Source organism: Protopterus annectens, chromosome 1.part0 (assembly GCF_019279795.1).
Source record: "Protopterus annectens isolate FY-2018-M chromosome 1.part0, PAN1.0, whole genome shotgun sequence".
Classification (NCBI taxonomy): Eukaryota; Metazoa; Chordata; order Ceratodontiformes; family Protopteridae; genus Protopterus; species Protopterus annectens.
Window position 1 is genome coordinate 647,211,327 of NC_056725.1, and position 15,860 is coordinate 647,227,186.

At 38.3% G+C, this 15,860-nt stretch overlaps 1 protein-coding gene across 1 annotated transcript in view; it reads right to left on the reverse strand.

Annotated features, from left to right (window-relative positions):
- Positions 1 to 15,860, reverse strand: part of LOC122801496 (pulmonary surfactant-associated protein C-like) — a 131,711-nt gene that overhangs the window by 7,238 nt on the left and 108,613 nt on the right. The window contains exon 5 of the mRNA XM_044070943.1: positions 11,978 to 12,110. Within this exon, the coding sequence (XP_043926878.1) occupies positions 11,978 to 12,110 (133 nt within the window). The remainder of the gene's footprint in view (positions 1 to 11,977; positions 12,111 to 15,860) is intronic.

Below are 15,860 nucleotides of genomic sequence, written 5' to 3' on the forward strand. Positions count from 1 at the left end.
GATTCTTGACATAGCTATAGAATGCTTTGTGGTTGCCCTTAGAATCAGTGGCAATTTTGGTTTTGTAGCTAGCTTTGGGGGATCTTATAAGGGATCTCAGCTTCTTACTGAGGCTGACCAGGGAGCTCCTCCACTCATGGGATTTTACTCTCTTTTGCAATAGTTTCTTCCTTTTGTTGTAGAGTTTGTTTATGGAAGGGGACCACCAGATTGGCTTCCTTTTTTGTAGGATAGTGTCTTGGTTCTGTTTGGGATAGCACGATCCATGCACTCGTGTAAGTGCTTATAGAGTGCATTTGTGTAGGATTCAGCAGTCATAACTGTATTGTCCATCTGCATGGGTGTCATGAAGTTCACCACTTCTGTCTTAAGAAGCGTGAAGTTGGCTTTGGAGAAATTTTTTACTGTGGTTTCCTTTATGGTGGATGGTGGTGGGATGCGGATATCTAAGGTGATTAACTCATGGTCGGATCTGACCAACGAGGAGTTGACTTCAGGTGTGGAACACCGGTCACTTATGTTGGTAATGACTAGGTCTAGAATATTGTTGCCCTTGGTGGGGGTGTGGATAAGTTGATCCAGGGCACTGGAATTTATGAATTCCAGAAAGCTTTGAGCGAAGGAGTTGGTACATGAATAGTTTTGCAAGTTAATGGTGGGGTAGTTGAAATCGCCCATGATTAGGGTGTTTGGTTGAACCTTGATATTTTCCAGTATATCAAGAAAAGAGGAACGGGAATCCTGGGGCATGGTGGGGGATGATATCAAACACTGAGTACAATGCCTCTTTGGTATGTACCTGACCAGACATATGCAACAACTGGAGCATTCACAGAGGTTGTTTGCAAAAAGAATACAGGGCATAAACAACATATCCTATGTGGACCACTTCAAAGCCCTATCCCTGAACTTGGTCTCCTACAGACTGCTGAGAGACAATCTGTGCCTGGCCTGAAAAGCATCCTCTGATCCCACTCTGATGGACGTGTTGCACATTCCAGAAAACAAATATAATCAAAATTACCCAATCTTGGGAGCTACACAGCACCTAAGTAGGACATGTTGGAGAGACTGCTATGTGTCTGAGAAACTACCTCTTCTCTGGGACAGGCTTCCCATCTATTTGAAGCATTTCAAGTGTAACTTGGACCAGTGGATGGGCAGTCAGCAGTTTACCCATTGTCTGGTAATTATATTGCTAGTAGACAATAGCAGCCTGTAAATGCTTGACCACCTATGCCCAAGCCTGCATACACCCCTTAAAAGAACCCTAGGGTAGCAAAACCTGTCAGATACATTTGCAAAGCATGGCTAGGCTTTAACCCCCCCCTTCCGATTGTCAGCCTAGTAATCACCTATGAACCTGACAGTTTGAAGAAGCCTACTATATGATACTCCAGAGTGCATGTATATAGGTATGTACACAATGATAGGAATGTATATGTAATATTCTAGTACAGGATAGAAAACTTGTGAATAATTAAATATCATAAATAGTTTATGGAATATTCTAAAGACTGAAATATGATGACAATAACTGGGACATGTCTTCATGCACATATTGATTTCAAGGGGGGAATGGTTAAAGCGATTAATTTTAAGTGGTCTGGGAAAGAAAATGGGAATGAATATAATAAATACTAGGAAGTATTATATGTAGAGAGATAGAAATTGTAGCTCATAAGCTCATAGGTTCATAGATGTGTACTAGGCTAATGGACCTGGAGCCTTTACAAGCCTAGACCATAGAAGTGCCCTGGCATCGTGCTCCCTAACATTAGTTCCTGGTGCATCTTTCAAGTTGAGCCACTGGAGTGATCCCCGGGGTGAACTTTCTATTTCCCATCCACTCATCAAGATTTTTCTTGAAGAGGGCCAGTGAGGTGCTCTGCTTGACATGTATGGGAAGTCTATTCCAGAGCATGGACAGTCTCTGAGTTATGAACCTGTCCCTCCAGCATGTTCTGTTGATTTTGGTAATGAGGTTGAGGTCTCTGGAGTGTGTGGTGCAGAGGGATTGGGATTCCTTTAGATGTAGCATTTCTAACAGAGCTGGGTCAGACATGGTTTTGTGAGGCAAGCAGAGATCATCAATTAGTAGATGATATGAGACAGAAAATAGCTGGAGTTTTTTGAGTCTGTCCATATAGGACAAGTGTTTAAGGCCTAGGATCCTCTTTGTGAGGTACTTTTGTGGCCTTTCCAGTTGTTGCAGGTGTCTAGTGAGGTACATGCCAAATGGGGCATTATACTCTATGATTGGTCTAATGAGGGAAGAGTAGAGAGAAATGATGACCTCTTTCTTCCTGGATGCAAAACCCTTGGCAATGAGATGTGCCACATAGAAGGACCTTCTGACCACAGTGGCAATGTGGTGGTCGAAGGAGAGGTTGCTGTCAACCTGCGTCCCCAGATGTCTTATAACACCTTCAGTGGACTCCCATCAATTTGGTAATTAGTGGGAACTGAGTTTTTCCCAAAGGAGATGACAACGTATTTTTTGGCATTAAGCTTAACACCAGTCATTGGTCTCAGTGAGGCCTTTCTGTAGAATGTCTACATCACTTGGGGAGTTAATAATGGCTCCCAGCTTGTAGTCGTCTGTGAACTTGGTCAGCCAGTGTCCCTCCATTTTGGACTGGACTTCTGAGAAGTAGATGACAAACAGGAGAGGAACCAGGACTGATCCCTGTGGGACTCCACTCGTGACTGGTCGGCAGTCTGACTTGGAGTCCGCTACTTTCACACTATGGGTTCTATCTGTGAGCCAATTTACAACCCACCTAGTGATATAAGGGTTGATGTCTAGTTTGGTGAGTTTATCAATAATTCCTGAGTGGGGAATGGTATCAAAGGCCTTGGCCAGATTAAGGTAGACTGTATGAACTGCCTTGCCCTCATCCACAGCTTTGGTGACTGACTCAAAGAAGTCAACCAGGTTGAGCAGGCATGATCTACCTTTCACAAAACCAAATTGCATGGGATCTAGAGTTTGGAGATTCCCTATATCCTTGTTAATTAGGTCCATGATGATGCGCTCCATAGCCTTATATATCAGACTTGTCAGGCTAATGAGACAATAATTCCTACGGTCTGTAGTTGCTCCCCCTTTATGGAAAGGGATGACTGTAGCAGTGCACCATTCAGTAGGGAAAAAGCCTGAGGTGAGGCTGTGATTGAACAGGGTACACAGATTTGGTGCCAGTTCACTTTGTATTTCATGTAGAACACATCCAGGGATATTGTTGGGTCCCATGGAAGATGTATTCTTGGCCTTGGACAATGCAGCTTTAACCTGTGCTGCAGTAATGCTGGGTACCTGGCATTCTTCTGGTATTGTAATTGGTCCTTTAAGGGGGGAGAGACGTGTAAAGTTGGCACTGAATCTGTCGGCCAGTATGTTGGCAATATCTGTTGGCTCAGTATAGGAGGTACCATTGTGCAGTAACTCAGAGCAAACCTGGGTATTGCTGTGGAGATTATTGATATAACTATAGAAGGCTTTGTGGTTGTTTTAGTGTCTGGTGCAATTCTGCCTTCATAGCTGGCTTTAGAGGTTTTGATGAGGGATCTCAACTTTTTATTGAGGCTAATAAGGGAGTTTTTCCAGTCTTGGGACTTCACCTTTTTCTGCAACAGTTTCTTCCTTCTGTTGTACAGGTTATTAATGGCAGGGGACCACCAGACTGGTCTCCATTGTTTGGAGGAGAGTGTCATGGTTTTGTTGGGTATGGATAGCATTTATGTATATTTGTACGGTGCATTAGTGTAAGGTTTTACAGTCATGCATCTATTTTCCATTAACATGGGTGTTGTGAAGTTAGCCACCTCTGTTTTTAGGAGCCCAAAGTCAGCTTTGGAGAAGTTTTTCATGGTGGTTACCTTTGCGGAGCATGTGGGTGAGATGTGGATTTCCATGGTGATTAGTTTGTGGTTGGATCTAACCAGGGAGGAACTGACTACTGGTGTAGAGCAATGGTTGCCCATGTTTGTAATAACCAGGTCAAGGATGTTGCTTCCTCTAGTGGGGGTAAAAATGAGCTGGTCCAGGACATTGGAACTGATGAATTCCGGGAACCGTTGGGCCAGTGTATTGGTGCATGAGTAGTTTTCCCAGTTGATGGAGGGGTAGTTGAAGTCTCCTAGTATGAGAGTGTTGGGTTGGACCCAAATAGTTTGCAGGGTGCTTGCAACATGGAGTGAGAGTCTTGGGACATTTCTGAGGACCTATAGCAGGCTATGACCTGAATCACCATCTTACCCAATGTTAGTTGTACCTGAAGTATCTCAGGTGCATTATGCTGGGCTACTAGTCTGGAGGTGTGCATATCCTTCATGAATATGGAGACATCACTGCCTTTAGAGCTTCGGTCCATATTCTGGGGCTGAAAGGTGGAATGGCTTATAGCCTGGTAGTGCAGGCGGTGTGTCTCAGGTCATTCACACCCACATGGACAGTGACAGTCATATTTGTACTTGTTGTGGAGTAACCTGAGTGCGTGTGTTATATGTCGGATTCTGGCACCTGATAGACAGCTGACTGTTATCTTCTCCTTATTCAACCTAGTGAGTGGGACATCAGTGTGCCTCACTATCGAGTCACCTATGATTAGTGTATTGGGCAAGCTGTTTTACCTTAGAGGCTTAGGTTGAGGGGCACACTGTGTAGGTGAGCTATGTGTCTTGTGGTTTGTGCTGTGTTGTGGTGGTCGAGTGTATTTCTGCCTTGGAGGTCTCTGCTATTGGGTTGATTTTTATTGAGAGCCTCCATGAAGGTGGGTGTGTGTTTGTGTTTTTATGTGAGAGCTGTAATGGTGGATGTTCTGGAGGGCTATGTGTTGCATGTGATATGGCACAGGTGTTGACCTTCTCCTCTTGACCAGCTATTGTGGTCTTGGCTTGAGAGTGGATAGCTTACAATTTGGATATATAAGTGCGTCTTTCAAAAGTCTGAGTGTTGGGAGGTAAGAGAAGAGAGTTGTTTGTGTACATGACGCAGTTGCTACACTGCCTCAGAATGCTCAAGTTCACCAGGTTAATAGGAGAAAGCACAGGGAACTGTTCTTTAGACATGCCAGGAGGGACAGTCATTATTGCTAAGTACTGGAGCTGTTTCCTTATATATTCCATATATATATTTTATATATATATATATATATATATATATATATATATATATATATATATATATATATATATATATATGAAGGAGGCAGGAAAGGCATCTGAGTAACATTATTAGTTCTTGGAAGGGGGGGCAAGTTGATGAAGCAGTAGCTGTAGTGGCAAAGAGGTTATAACAGAGAAGAAGTGAGAATACACAACCACTGCTGGGAAGAGGGAATAGAGAGAGACACTGTTATTAAGTGGTGGGAGTAGAGGTTAGAAAGTGAGAAAGGGAGTAATGCAGAGGAAAGGATACATGATGCTAAGTCAAGTGGGTGGTATATGTTAATAGCTACTGTTGTGGCTAAATGATAGAATCTATGTGTGAGAGAATGTTGTGTAGGATTAGGGAAATTGTTGTCTAATGAGTTTACCATGGGATGGAGCAGGGGCATAGCCAAGAGTTGGATAAATGCTGTTTTAGTCCAAGTTTTAATGTTTTGCCTTATTGATAGGAGGACAGAATTTCTGGACTTGGCTATGCAGCTAGAATAGAGGGAATTAGCTGCTATGTGTTGTGGTTTGTGGATGTTAAGGAAGGATTTATGTTGAGAATATAATGATCTGGTAGGAGAGTATGACTGGAGGAGATTGTTCAGTGCTGGACATTGCTAAAGTATGGGGGTCATTTTATGGATAATAAGAAACTGGGAGTACATGAGGCAATGTGATAACTCGAGTCCCCCAAGATATTTTAGCCCAGTACAATGGTGAATTCTTCAAGGTTTACAAGCTGCAAATTTGGCTACCATATTGTAGTATTGTTCAAATTTGTTTTTATGTGTGGTTTGAAGGTCTGTTGAGACATGGAATTCACAAGTAGGGTAGGAATAAGGTATGCATTGGCAAGGGTTTTCCTAGTGTTTTCAGAGAGGTATTTTTTTGGCTCTGTGTATGGATCATAGTGTTTGGCATTTTTTATAATTGTATGGAGTAGGTTGAATTTTACAGTTTTAATAAGGGCATGAGTTTGTTCCATTACTTTTTCAAGTAGCTCATATTAAATAAGATAAAACACTAAAATTGCAAAGTGTCTGAAGAATTTATTTTAGGAGCTTTGAGTATGGTCATTTCATTTTTGTTTCTGATGCTTAGTTCTTACTGTTGACACTTTTTATGTGTGTTTGCCATCTTGGCCTTTGAAATGAGTTCTCTTAGCATCAACCCTCTTGAGTTTAGCTTGCACTCTGTACCTGGGAGAATTTTGTCAGGCTTTGACTACTAAAAGTTGCTTTATAGCTCATGTAGGTGGTAATTGTGAGCTTGGAACAAGTACACTACTTAATGCAATAAGTTCTGAAGGTAAGCCTGTTTTTGCCTGGCATTGTAAGAGATTGTAGTTTGCCTTTTTGACATTATTAGAGATTCAATGCCCTTTCCATCATATCTAAAGTATTTTACAAAATTGGGATTGAAATGATAAAATATATGTTTTCATTTATTTAAAACATTTAAGTAAAAGCTTTTAACAAACATATTCTCTGTATTGGCTGGCTCGGTGTTTTATTTTATTTGATTTTATGTTTGTTTTACCAGGATTGGGCACTGATCACAACAAATCATTTGCAGGTAATGCCCGGGTGAAATAATTCACAAAGAAGAAAAAAATGAAACAGAGTGGCGGTAAGCTATACACATCAAAAATGGAACAGAAAGTAACAATATATAACAAAAACTAAGTAGGAAATAATAGATGTATCAACAATTATGACAGAAAAGCACATTTTACAATTTTACATTATATTTCAGGTTTATATAATGGAGGAAATGCTGAGCAGTAATGAGACTCGGGGCAGGGGTTGGGGGGGGGTTGGTGAGGAAGTTAGGAGATGTTAGTAGTTGAGATAGAGTAAGGCTAGAGGCTGAGAGCTCCTTATGTGATGTGACTTGTGTAGCAAGTACAGTTTGATTTGGTGTGGAGGAAGGGAGATTGTAGTTCTTTTAGGTGGGGAGGAGATTCACAGGTTTATGAGCAAGGCTAGAAAAAGGGTGGTTGGTGCAGTGTAGCCATGCTGTGTGGGGGTTGGGGTGGGAAATTGTTCGGGAAAAGCATCTGAGGTTCTAGTGTATACATTTGGCATGATATTTGGTAGCTAGTGATAGGAATGAGTTAGTTGGAGAAGTTTAAAGATGAAAAAGCCTAGTAGCAAGTTTACTGTGTGTTGCACTGGCAGCCATTTGGATTTTTGAGGGTGAGGTAGTGGTGCTCATGACAGGGAGAGCTAGTGATAAGTGACAGAGTTTGTTTTCAATAGTCTGTAGGGTGGAGAAGTTTTACTTAGTGGCTGTGGCTATTATACGTAGTCCATATTCAAGTTGGGCCTGAAGGACTCCTTTGCCTATAGCTGCCATGGTTGGGTTGGACAGTTAGGGTGAAAGTTTCATTTCCCAGAAGAGAATTGAGTTAACTTTTATCCTTGATTTCTCAATATGGATATGGAATGTTTGTGACCATCAAAGTTTGACAACAATGTTAAATACGAATAGAAATCCAATATTATTTTTTTCATGCAGAAGCCATATATAAATGCACATTGGGATGATATTAAGATGACTGAAATGATGGGTCGTAATTAGAGCAATATGGAAATCTTGTGTATGGAATTGAGTATAGCATAATAGATCTATTCATAGTAGTATCTTTGGAGTAATCAGGTAAAACTTTTGACCTGATACATTAAATTTGTTTATGCCACCTTAATTTAGCACTTTTTTGTGTATAGTATAAATTTAAAACAACATTAAAGAGTGAAGGAATGAATGACATAAAAACTAAAAGTGATAATAAAGACCTTTGGTATGACATATAGCAATTGGATACAGGGCAAATTATAATTAATGCTGCATGCTAAATAACCTGCTTATAGTAAGAATGAAATGTAAAATTTACCGATGGAATGACCCAGGCAGAACATAAGACAATGCTTTTGGGGTAATGGATTAATATTTTGCCAGTAGTGATAGATGTATTTTAAATATGTTTTAGCCTTGAATTTTATACATCAAGTGAAGTGATTTTATCATCATACTCAGGCCAATGGGACCTTGGCTTGATACCTTATATAAATGATAACACATTCCATCCCATGCTGTGGTTTCAAAACTGGAATATAGATTCATTGTATGGGGATGGCATTCACAGCTCTCTGATCTTTTGAGCATCAACGGTAACTCTGCAACCTCCTGAGACACTAGAACTGACTACATATTGTACCTAGCCAGCAAAATGAACTGACTACATAGTGTACCTAGCCAGCATAATGAACTGACTACATATTGTACCTGGCCAGCATAATGAACTGACTACATAATTTACCTAGCCAGCATAATGAACTGACTGCATATTGTACCTAGCCAGCATAATGAACTGACTACATATTGTACCTATCCAGCATAATGAACTGACTACATAGTGTACCTATCCAGCATAATGAACTGACTGCATATTGTACCTAGCCAGCATAATGAACTGACTACATATTGTACCTAGCCAGCATAATGAACTGACTACATATTGTACCTAGCCAGCATAATGAACTGACTACATACTGTACCTAGCCAGCATAATGAACTGACTACATATTGTACCTAGCCAGCATAATGAACTGACTACATACTGTACCTAGCCAGCATAATGAACTGACTACATATTGTACCTAGCCAGCATAATGAACTGACTACACAGTGTACCTAGACAGCATGATGAACTGACTACATATTGTACCTAGCCAGCATAATGATATACTGGGAGTAATAATGTCGATGACTCTAAATGTGAACTGATGCAACTCTCCGTGTTCCATAACATGTTTGGAAAGGGCATTATTCACAATGCCCTTCCTAATACTATAAATATGTTCCCTAATTCTTTCACGTAGGGACCGATTAGTCTTACCTACATAGAATGAACTGCAGATGGTACACTGGGCAAGATACACAACATTGGAAGACTTACAATCCGTATTCACATTAAAAGAGAAACTTATGTTTAAATCAGGGTGATCAAAAGTCTCAGACATATTAATGAAAACACAAAAATTACAGCCTCCACATGGCACAGTGATACCTGTTCTAACAAACTCACTCTTCAGACTTCTGTCACTACAAAATATTCTCTTTAAATTTTTACACAGCATTGGTCAATTTTACATGTAGATCCTGAGTTAGGTGATATTGTTGGTCCTAGTCCTTTGTTTATCTTTTGGAATAAATTGAATTTAAAGAGGATGCGGATTGTAAGTCTTCCAATGTTGTGTATCTTGCCCAGTGTACCATCTGCAGTTCATTCTATGTAGGTAAGACTAATCGGTCCCTACATGAAAGAATTAGGGAACATATTTATAGTATTAGGAAGGGCATTGTGAATAATGCCCTTTCCAAACATGTTATGGAACACGGAGAGTTGCATCAGTTCACATTTAGAGTCATTGACATTATTACTTCCAGTATACGCATGGGTGACATACGTAATCATACTGAATTTAGAGAAACAAACTGGATGATTATATTAAGAGCTGACAGAGGTCTTGGGCTTAATGAACAAGCGTATATTAAGCCTTTTTTAAAGAAACGTAGGATACCTAAATAAATGTTTGGTTAGGTTTATCATTTCTTTTGGCAAAATCCCCCTTTTGTTGATAGAATGTGTTATTTTATCTTTTATCTCATTTGTATTTTTATGTTTTGTGGGGAAAGCCCTAGGATGTATTGTGTTTTTAAGTAATATTGGACTTAATTAAGTGAGTTTTGCTATTGGGTGTTTTAAATTTATTATTGTGTATATATGGGTGTGTTTATTTGCTGTTTTTATAGGTCTGAAGAAGCATTTGTATGCGAAAGCGCTTACCTCCAGTGTGCTATAATAAATGTTTTAAAGAAAGAGTTTTTATGCTGCCTTGGTCGCTCTATCAGTTATTCGTTGGCTGCATTATATTTTATTTATTTGATCGAGCGTTTGTTCTGTGGATTATTGCTGACTCTTTTGTGTTTTGATTACATATTGTACCTAGCCAGCATAATGAACTGACTACATATTGTACCTAGCCAGCATAATGAACTGACTACATATTGTACCTAGCCAGCATGATGAACTGACTACATATTGTACCTATAGCCAGCATAATTAACTGACTCCATATTGTACCTGGCCAGCATAATGAACTGACTACGTATTGTACCTAGCCAGCATGATGAACTGACTACATATTTTACCTATAGCCAGCATAATGAACTGACTGCATATTGTACCTAGCCAGCATAATGAACTGACTACATATTGTACCTATAGCCAGCATAATGAACTGACTACATATTGTACCTAGCTAGCATAATGAACTGACTACATATTGTACCTAGCCAGCATAATGAACTGACTACATAATGTACTTAGACAGCATGATGAACTGACTACATATTGTACCTAGCCAGCGTAATGAACTGACTACATATTGTACCTAGCCACCATAATGAAATGACTACATATTGTATCTAGCTAGCATGATGAACTGATTACATATTGTACCTAGCCAGCATAATGAACTGACTACATATTGTACCTAGCCACCATAATGAAATGACTACATAATGTACCTAGACAGCATAATGAACTGACTACATATTGTACCTAGCCAGCATAATGAACTGACTACATATTGTACCTAGCCAGCATAATGAACTGACTACATATTGTACCTAGCCAGCATGATGAACTGACTACATATTGTACCTATAGCCAGCATAATGAACTGACTCTATATTGTACTTGGCCAGCATAATGAACTGACTACATATTGTACCTAGCCAGCATGATGAACTGACTACATATTTTACCTATAGCCAGCATAATGAACTGACTGCATATTGTACCTAGCCAGCATAATGAACAGACTACATATTGTACCTATAGCCAGCATAATGAACTGACTACATATTGTACCTAGCTAGCATAATGAACTGACTACATATTGTACCTAGCCAGCATAATGAACTGACTAGATAATGTACTTAGACAGCATGATGAACTGACTACATATTGTACCTAGCCAGCGTAATGAACTGACTACATATTGTACCTAGCCACCATAATGAAATGACTACACATTGTATCTAGCTAGCATGATGAACTGATTACATATTGTACCTAGCCAGCATGATGAACTGACTACATATTGTACCTAGCCACCATAATGAAATGACTACATAATGTACCTAGACAGCCTAATGAACTGACTACATATTGTACCTAGCCAGCATAATGAACTGACTACATATTGTACCTAGCCACCATGATGAAATGACTACATATTGTATCTAGCTAACATGATGAACTGACTACATATTGTATCTAGCCGGCATAATGAACTGACTACATATTGTACCTAGCCAGCATGATGAACTGACTACATATTGTACCTAGCCAGCATAATGAACTGACTACATATTGTACCTATAGCCAGCATAATGAACTGACTACATATTGTACCTAGCCAGCCTAATGAACTGACTACATATTGTACCTAGTCAGCATAATGAACTGACTACATCTTGTACCTAGCCAGCATAATGAACTGACTACATATTGTACCTGGCCAGCATAATGAACTGACTACATATTGTACCTATAGCCAGCATAATGAATTGATTACATATTGTACCTGGCCAGCATAATGAATGTCGGCCAGCATGTCTTATTGCTGAAGCAGTGCATTTGTGCAGCTTACACTGTTAGCAACTTGGTGTCACCCTGCAAATTTATTTATAATGCACAATATAACTTCCATTAAGTATTAAGGTAGCTCTCGTATCTACTTACCTCTTGTTTCTTGAGCCCAATAAATATTCACTTCATTGCACAGAATGTTAATAGTCTGACCCAGTACAGTGCGATCCACCACCTTTAGCTGTGTTGGAATTATAACTAATTGTTGTGTTTCCTCTTCTGTACCCTGTTCATGAAAAAAGTGCATTGTGTTATACAGTTACATGCTTCTGACTGAAATGAATCTACATGTCTCATGTTATATCTTATGTTTCTACTTAGCAAATTTAGTGAATATTACAGAAAATGCAGATTTACTTAGTGATTACATAGATTAAAATTCTATGTTTGACACTGAAATTGTAGCTATAAATATACTGCTAGAAGAAAATGATGTTACAGACTCCAGCCAAAGTGTGCTTTAGGAATTAAAACGTTATAGAACAGGAATATATTTCATTTGCACTGCAAGGACTAGGCATGCCAATTAACATTATCTAGTAACCAAATTATTTATTATATAGCTTTAAAAACAACAGAAACTGCTTTATCAATGAAATAACTCATATTTAACTGTATAGATGTTTGTTCTAACAGTAATTCTGATATATTTGTATGACTCTGTTGTTATGATCTTGGTTTAGTCTTCAATTTCTTGCAAAAATATCCTGCAAATGGCATGAAGAAAAGTAAGGTTCACTTACTAACTCAGCATCAAGAATCAGTCCTGTGTAACCTCAGAGAGAGTTCCACAAAAAAGAAAGAAGCCAAGAGGAAGGCCATTTCTATTCACCTATGGTCTATTATTGATAATATAATTTGTGATAATAAACACATTTCAGATGCCTTTGTAGCCCACATTGCTTCTCAGCTCATTACATGCTTTACAGCTAAAAAGTCAGTATCATACTTCACTGAAAATGACATCTTTGGCTGTAAAACTACTTTTCAGTCTTCAATACTTAAGTTAAGCAAAATCAACTACTGTCTCTGGCAAATCCTAACTATGGGAGAGCAATATCTTACAGTCTTGGTCTCAGATTTTTGTGACGTTGTAACACATTCATTTCTGGTGCACTGATGCATACTATTAACATATATCTTTACTAACATTGTCTCTGTTCGCTGCAAATTATATTTATATCATACCTATTCCAAAACATTGAATGTTTTTAATTCAGCCATCAACATGGGTATAGAAAAACGTCTTGACCTAAACATACCCTGCTGTCTTTTATGACATGCCTGTTTTGGGCAAAGGATTAAGGACAACTTACTGAAAACTCACTAATGCTATGTTTATTGACCTTTTTCTAACTTTGTGTATCATCATCCAATGGCCAAAGAGCTCTCAGTATATAGCCTCAAATCTATCTCCTTTAAATGGGTCTTTAGATTATGTGCAGTACTGATAGTTCAAAATAGTCTACTCTCAGAATCAGTAATCACTTTTTTGTGTGAGGTACTTCAGGGGTTAGTTAATGGACATCTACTGTTTACATCATGCAACAACACCCTTACCTTGTCCCTTGGAAAGAAAAACATTATATTAAACAAACAGATCCACAGGTTGTAAAGCACTGAAGACATACAAAAACAACCACATAGAAAATAAAAAACAATTACTTTATTCATAATAAAACTCAGTAAGCTCTTTCGTCCATAGGACTTCTTCCGACTGAGTTAAAACTAAAGCAAGACACTTTTAAATACATGCTTAACACATAATTAAAACAATTGACCAATCAATTTTGATGCCTTAATTTCCTTCTCTTAAGGGACACCTTTACATTTTTTTTTACTATTGAGACCTGGAGACCTGCTAGCATCCAACCTTAACAGCCAGCAATTTTCATACCACTCCAAGTCATCCACTGCATCAAACTTATTATTAAAGTCAAATACTTGTTGTAAAACCAAAAACTTAGGAACCCCTTGACATTCAGTAACACTAAAGTGTTTACCCTAAGCATTATTTAAATCTTTTTTCTCAATAGCATAAATATGCTCTAAAATTCTGAAGTACAGTTCTCTTTTAGTCCACCCAACATAATATGCAGGACATAGGAAGCATACTGATAAATATGGTTCCTGTCAGAAGACCGACGACGCATTCTGTCAAATGCATCTTGGTAGAACTGTAAATGTTGAAAATGTAAAATGACGAAGTGGCTTTTATGCAAATTCTTTCCATGGAAAGAAGTCGCTTGGTCGCTTCCGTCACTTTGTTGTTTTCGGCACTGTAGTGTGATCTTGGAGTTAGTATATTTAGGTAGGGGGTGTGGAAGGCGAAGCCACCCACTTAAAATAGTGTTCAGTGTGTTTTATTTATTTATTTATTTTGGAGCAGCTAATGTTTTCCCTGGGAAAAAAAATTGCTGTTCTGGCTGTTCGCTCTTTTTTCTTTTCGTTCTTTTGTGGTCGATATAACAGTGTTAACTCTTTTGAGCATTCGCTGTTATAACATAGACCTGATAAATACACCACAAATTTAGATTTACATGTAAAAAATCCTTTCACAACAATATTAATTTCTATTTAATATTAAAAATGTTATATTACATGCAGATGGTGTGATCACCTGCAGGCCTGGAAGTTCTGTCTTAGTCAGCTGGTCATGGTACAGCACTTTAACCATTTTTGCCAAGCACTTGTACAGCTGGGCCTTACAATGAATCAGTTGTCTTAATTTTCAGTGATTCTATTTTAATTAGGTTCTAACTAGAAAGGGTTCTTGTAGTCTACTTAACTTACCTGTACAAATGAAGAAATAAAGAAGTAAAGCTGAAACCCATTCTGTAATCCTGGGTATGACATCACTTCCTTCCACTTTGAATGTTATTTCCCTTCTAGTTTATATGACCTAACTGCTTTACAAAAGTTTGTCTGTTTCTGTTCTTTTTTCTGAATCTTGGCCCGCTTATCAGTCCCTTGGATACCTAATCTTTGGCAATAACTTTATATTGTTCCAACTCATTTGCTCTCACTTCTTGACATCCATTACATTTTTCCTTTTTGCTACTACACATTACCAGAATATGTGATTCTGTACCCTGCTTTCCTATATTCAGAAATTTTCTTAATTTTTTTTTGTTCTTTCTTCTTTCAACATAGAAACTTAGGGACACAGGAACAATAGTAGGTAAGTAATCACAGGGCCTCTCAACTGTCCAGATTTCTGCAGAATGTCCAGATTTTTGCCTCATATGTTCGGTCAGTTCTTCCTAAAATGTGTGATTTTGTAGCAAATCACTGAGGATTCAAGTCACAAAATAATGACGTACATTTCAGTTTCAGACTTTATATTATTCATAAAATGTATGCTAATACAAATCCTGTTATTCTAGTAACTTTCTAAGTTTATAAGAGCAATAGTAAAAATCTGTCCCTATTTTAGGGCCTTTGCCCACCCATTATTTTAGGCTTTGTCCAGATTTCTTGAGCTAAGAGATTGAAAGGAATCTCACAAAGACCATAATAGGCCAAGCTATAAACACCTTTAAGTAGACACATTTAAAGGTTCTTGCCATCCTTTATAAATACTTAGTAGTGGCCACCTCCCAAATCAAGCAAGGCCGTACATGATAACCCTTGTTTAATTTTGCATGTGCCTATCCAATCATCAAAATTAATCTTAAAGGCAGAGTAAGAAGTACTTTGCATGACCTGTACAGGTAATTTATTCCATAGGCCATGAATATGCAGAGTTAGGAACCTATCTTTTTAGTGAGATTTTACAACACTATGCTCGTTTCCCATTTCTAATTTCTATTTTACTGAACTTGTTCTCTACCTTTCTTATATTCAACTTCTTTTAAACTTCTTTCTGTTCCCCCTGTTTTTATCTTCTTCTCTTACTATCTACTCATCCTAACTTATCAGTTTTATTTATAATTGTACTGTTAGTCTTTATAATATACTGTTAGTCTGTATAATA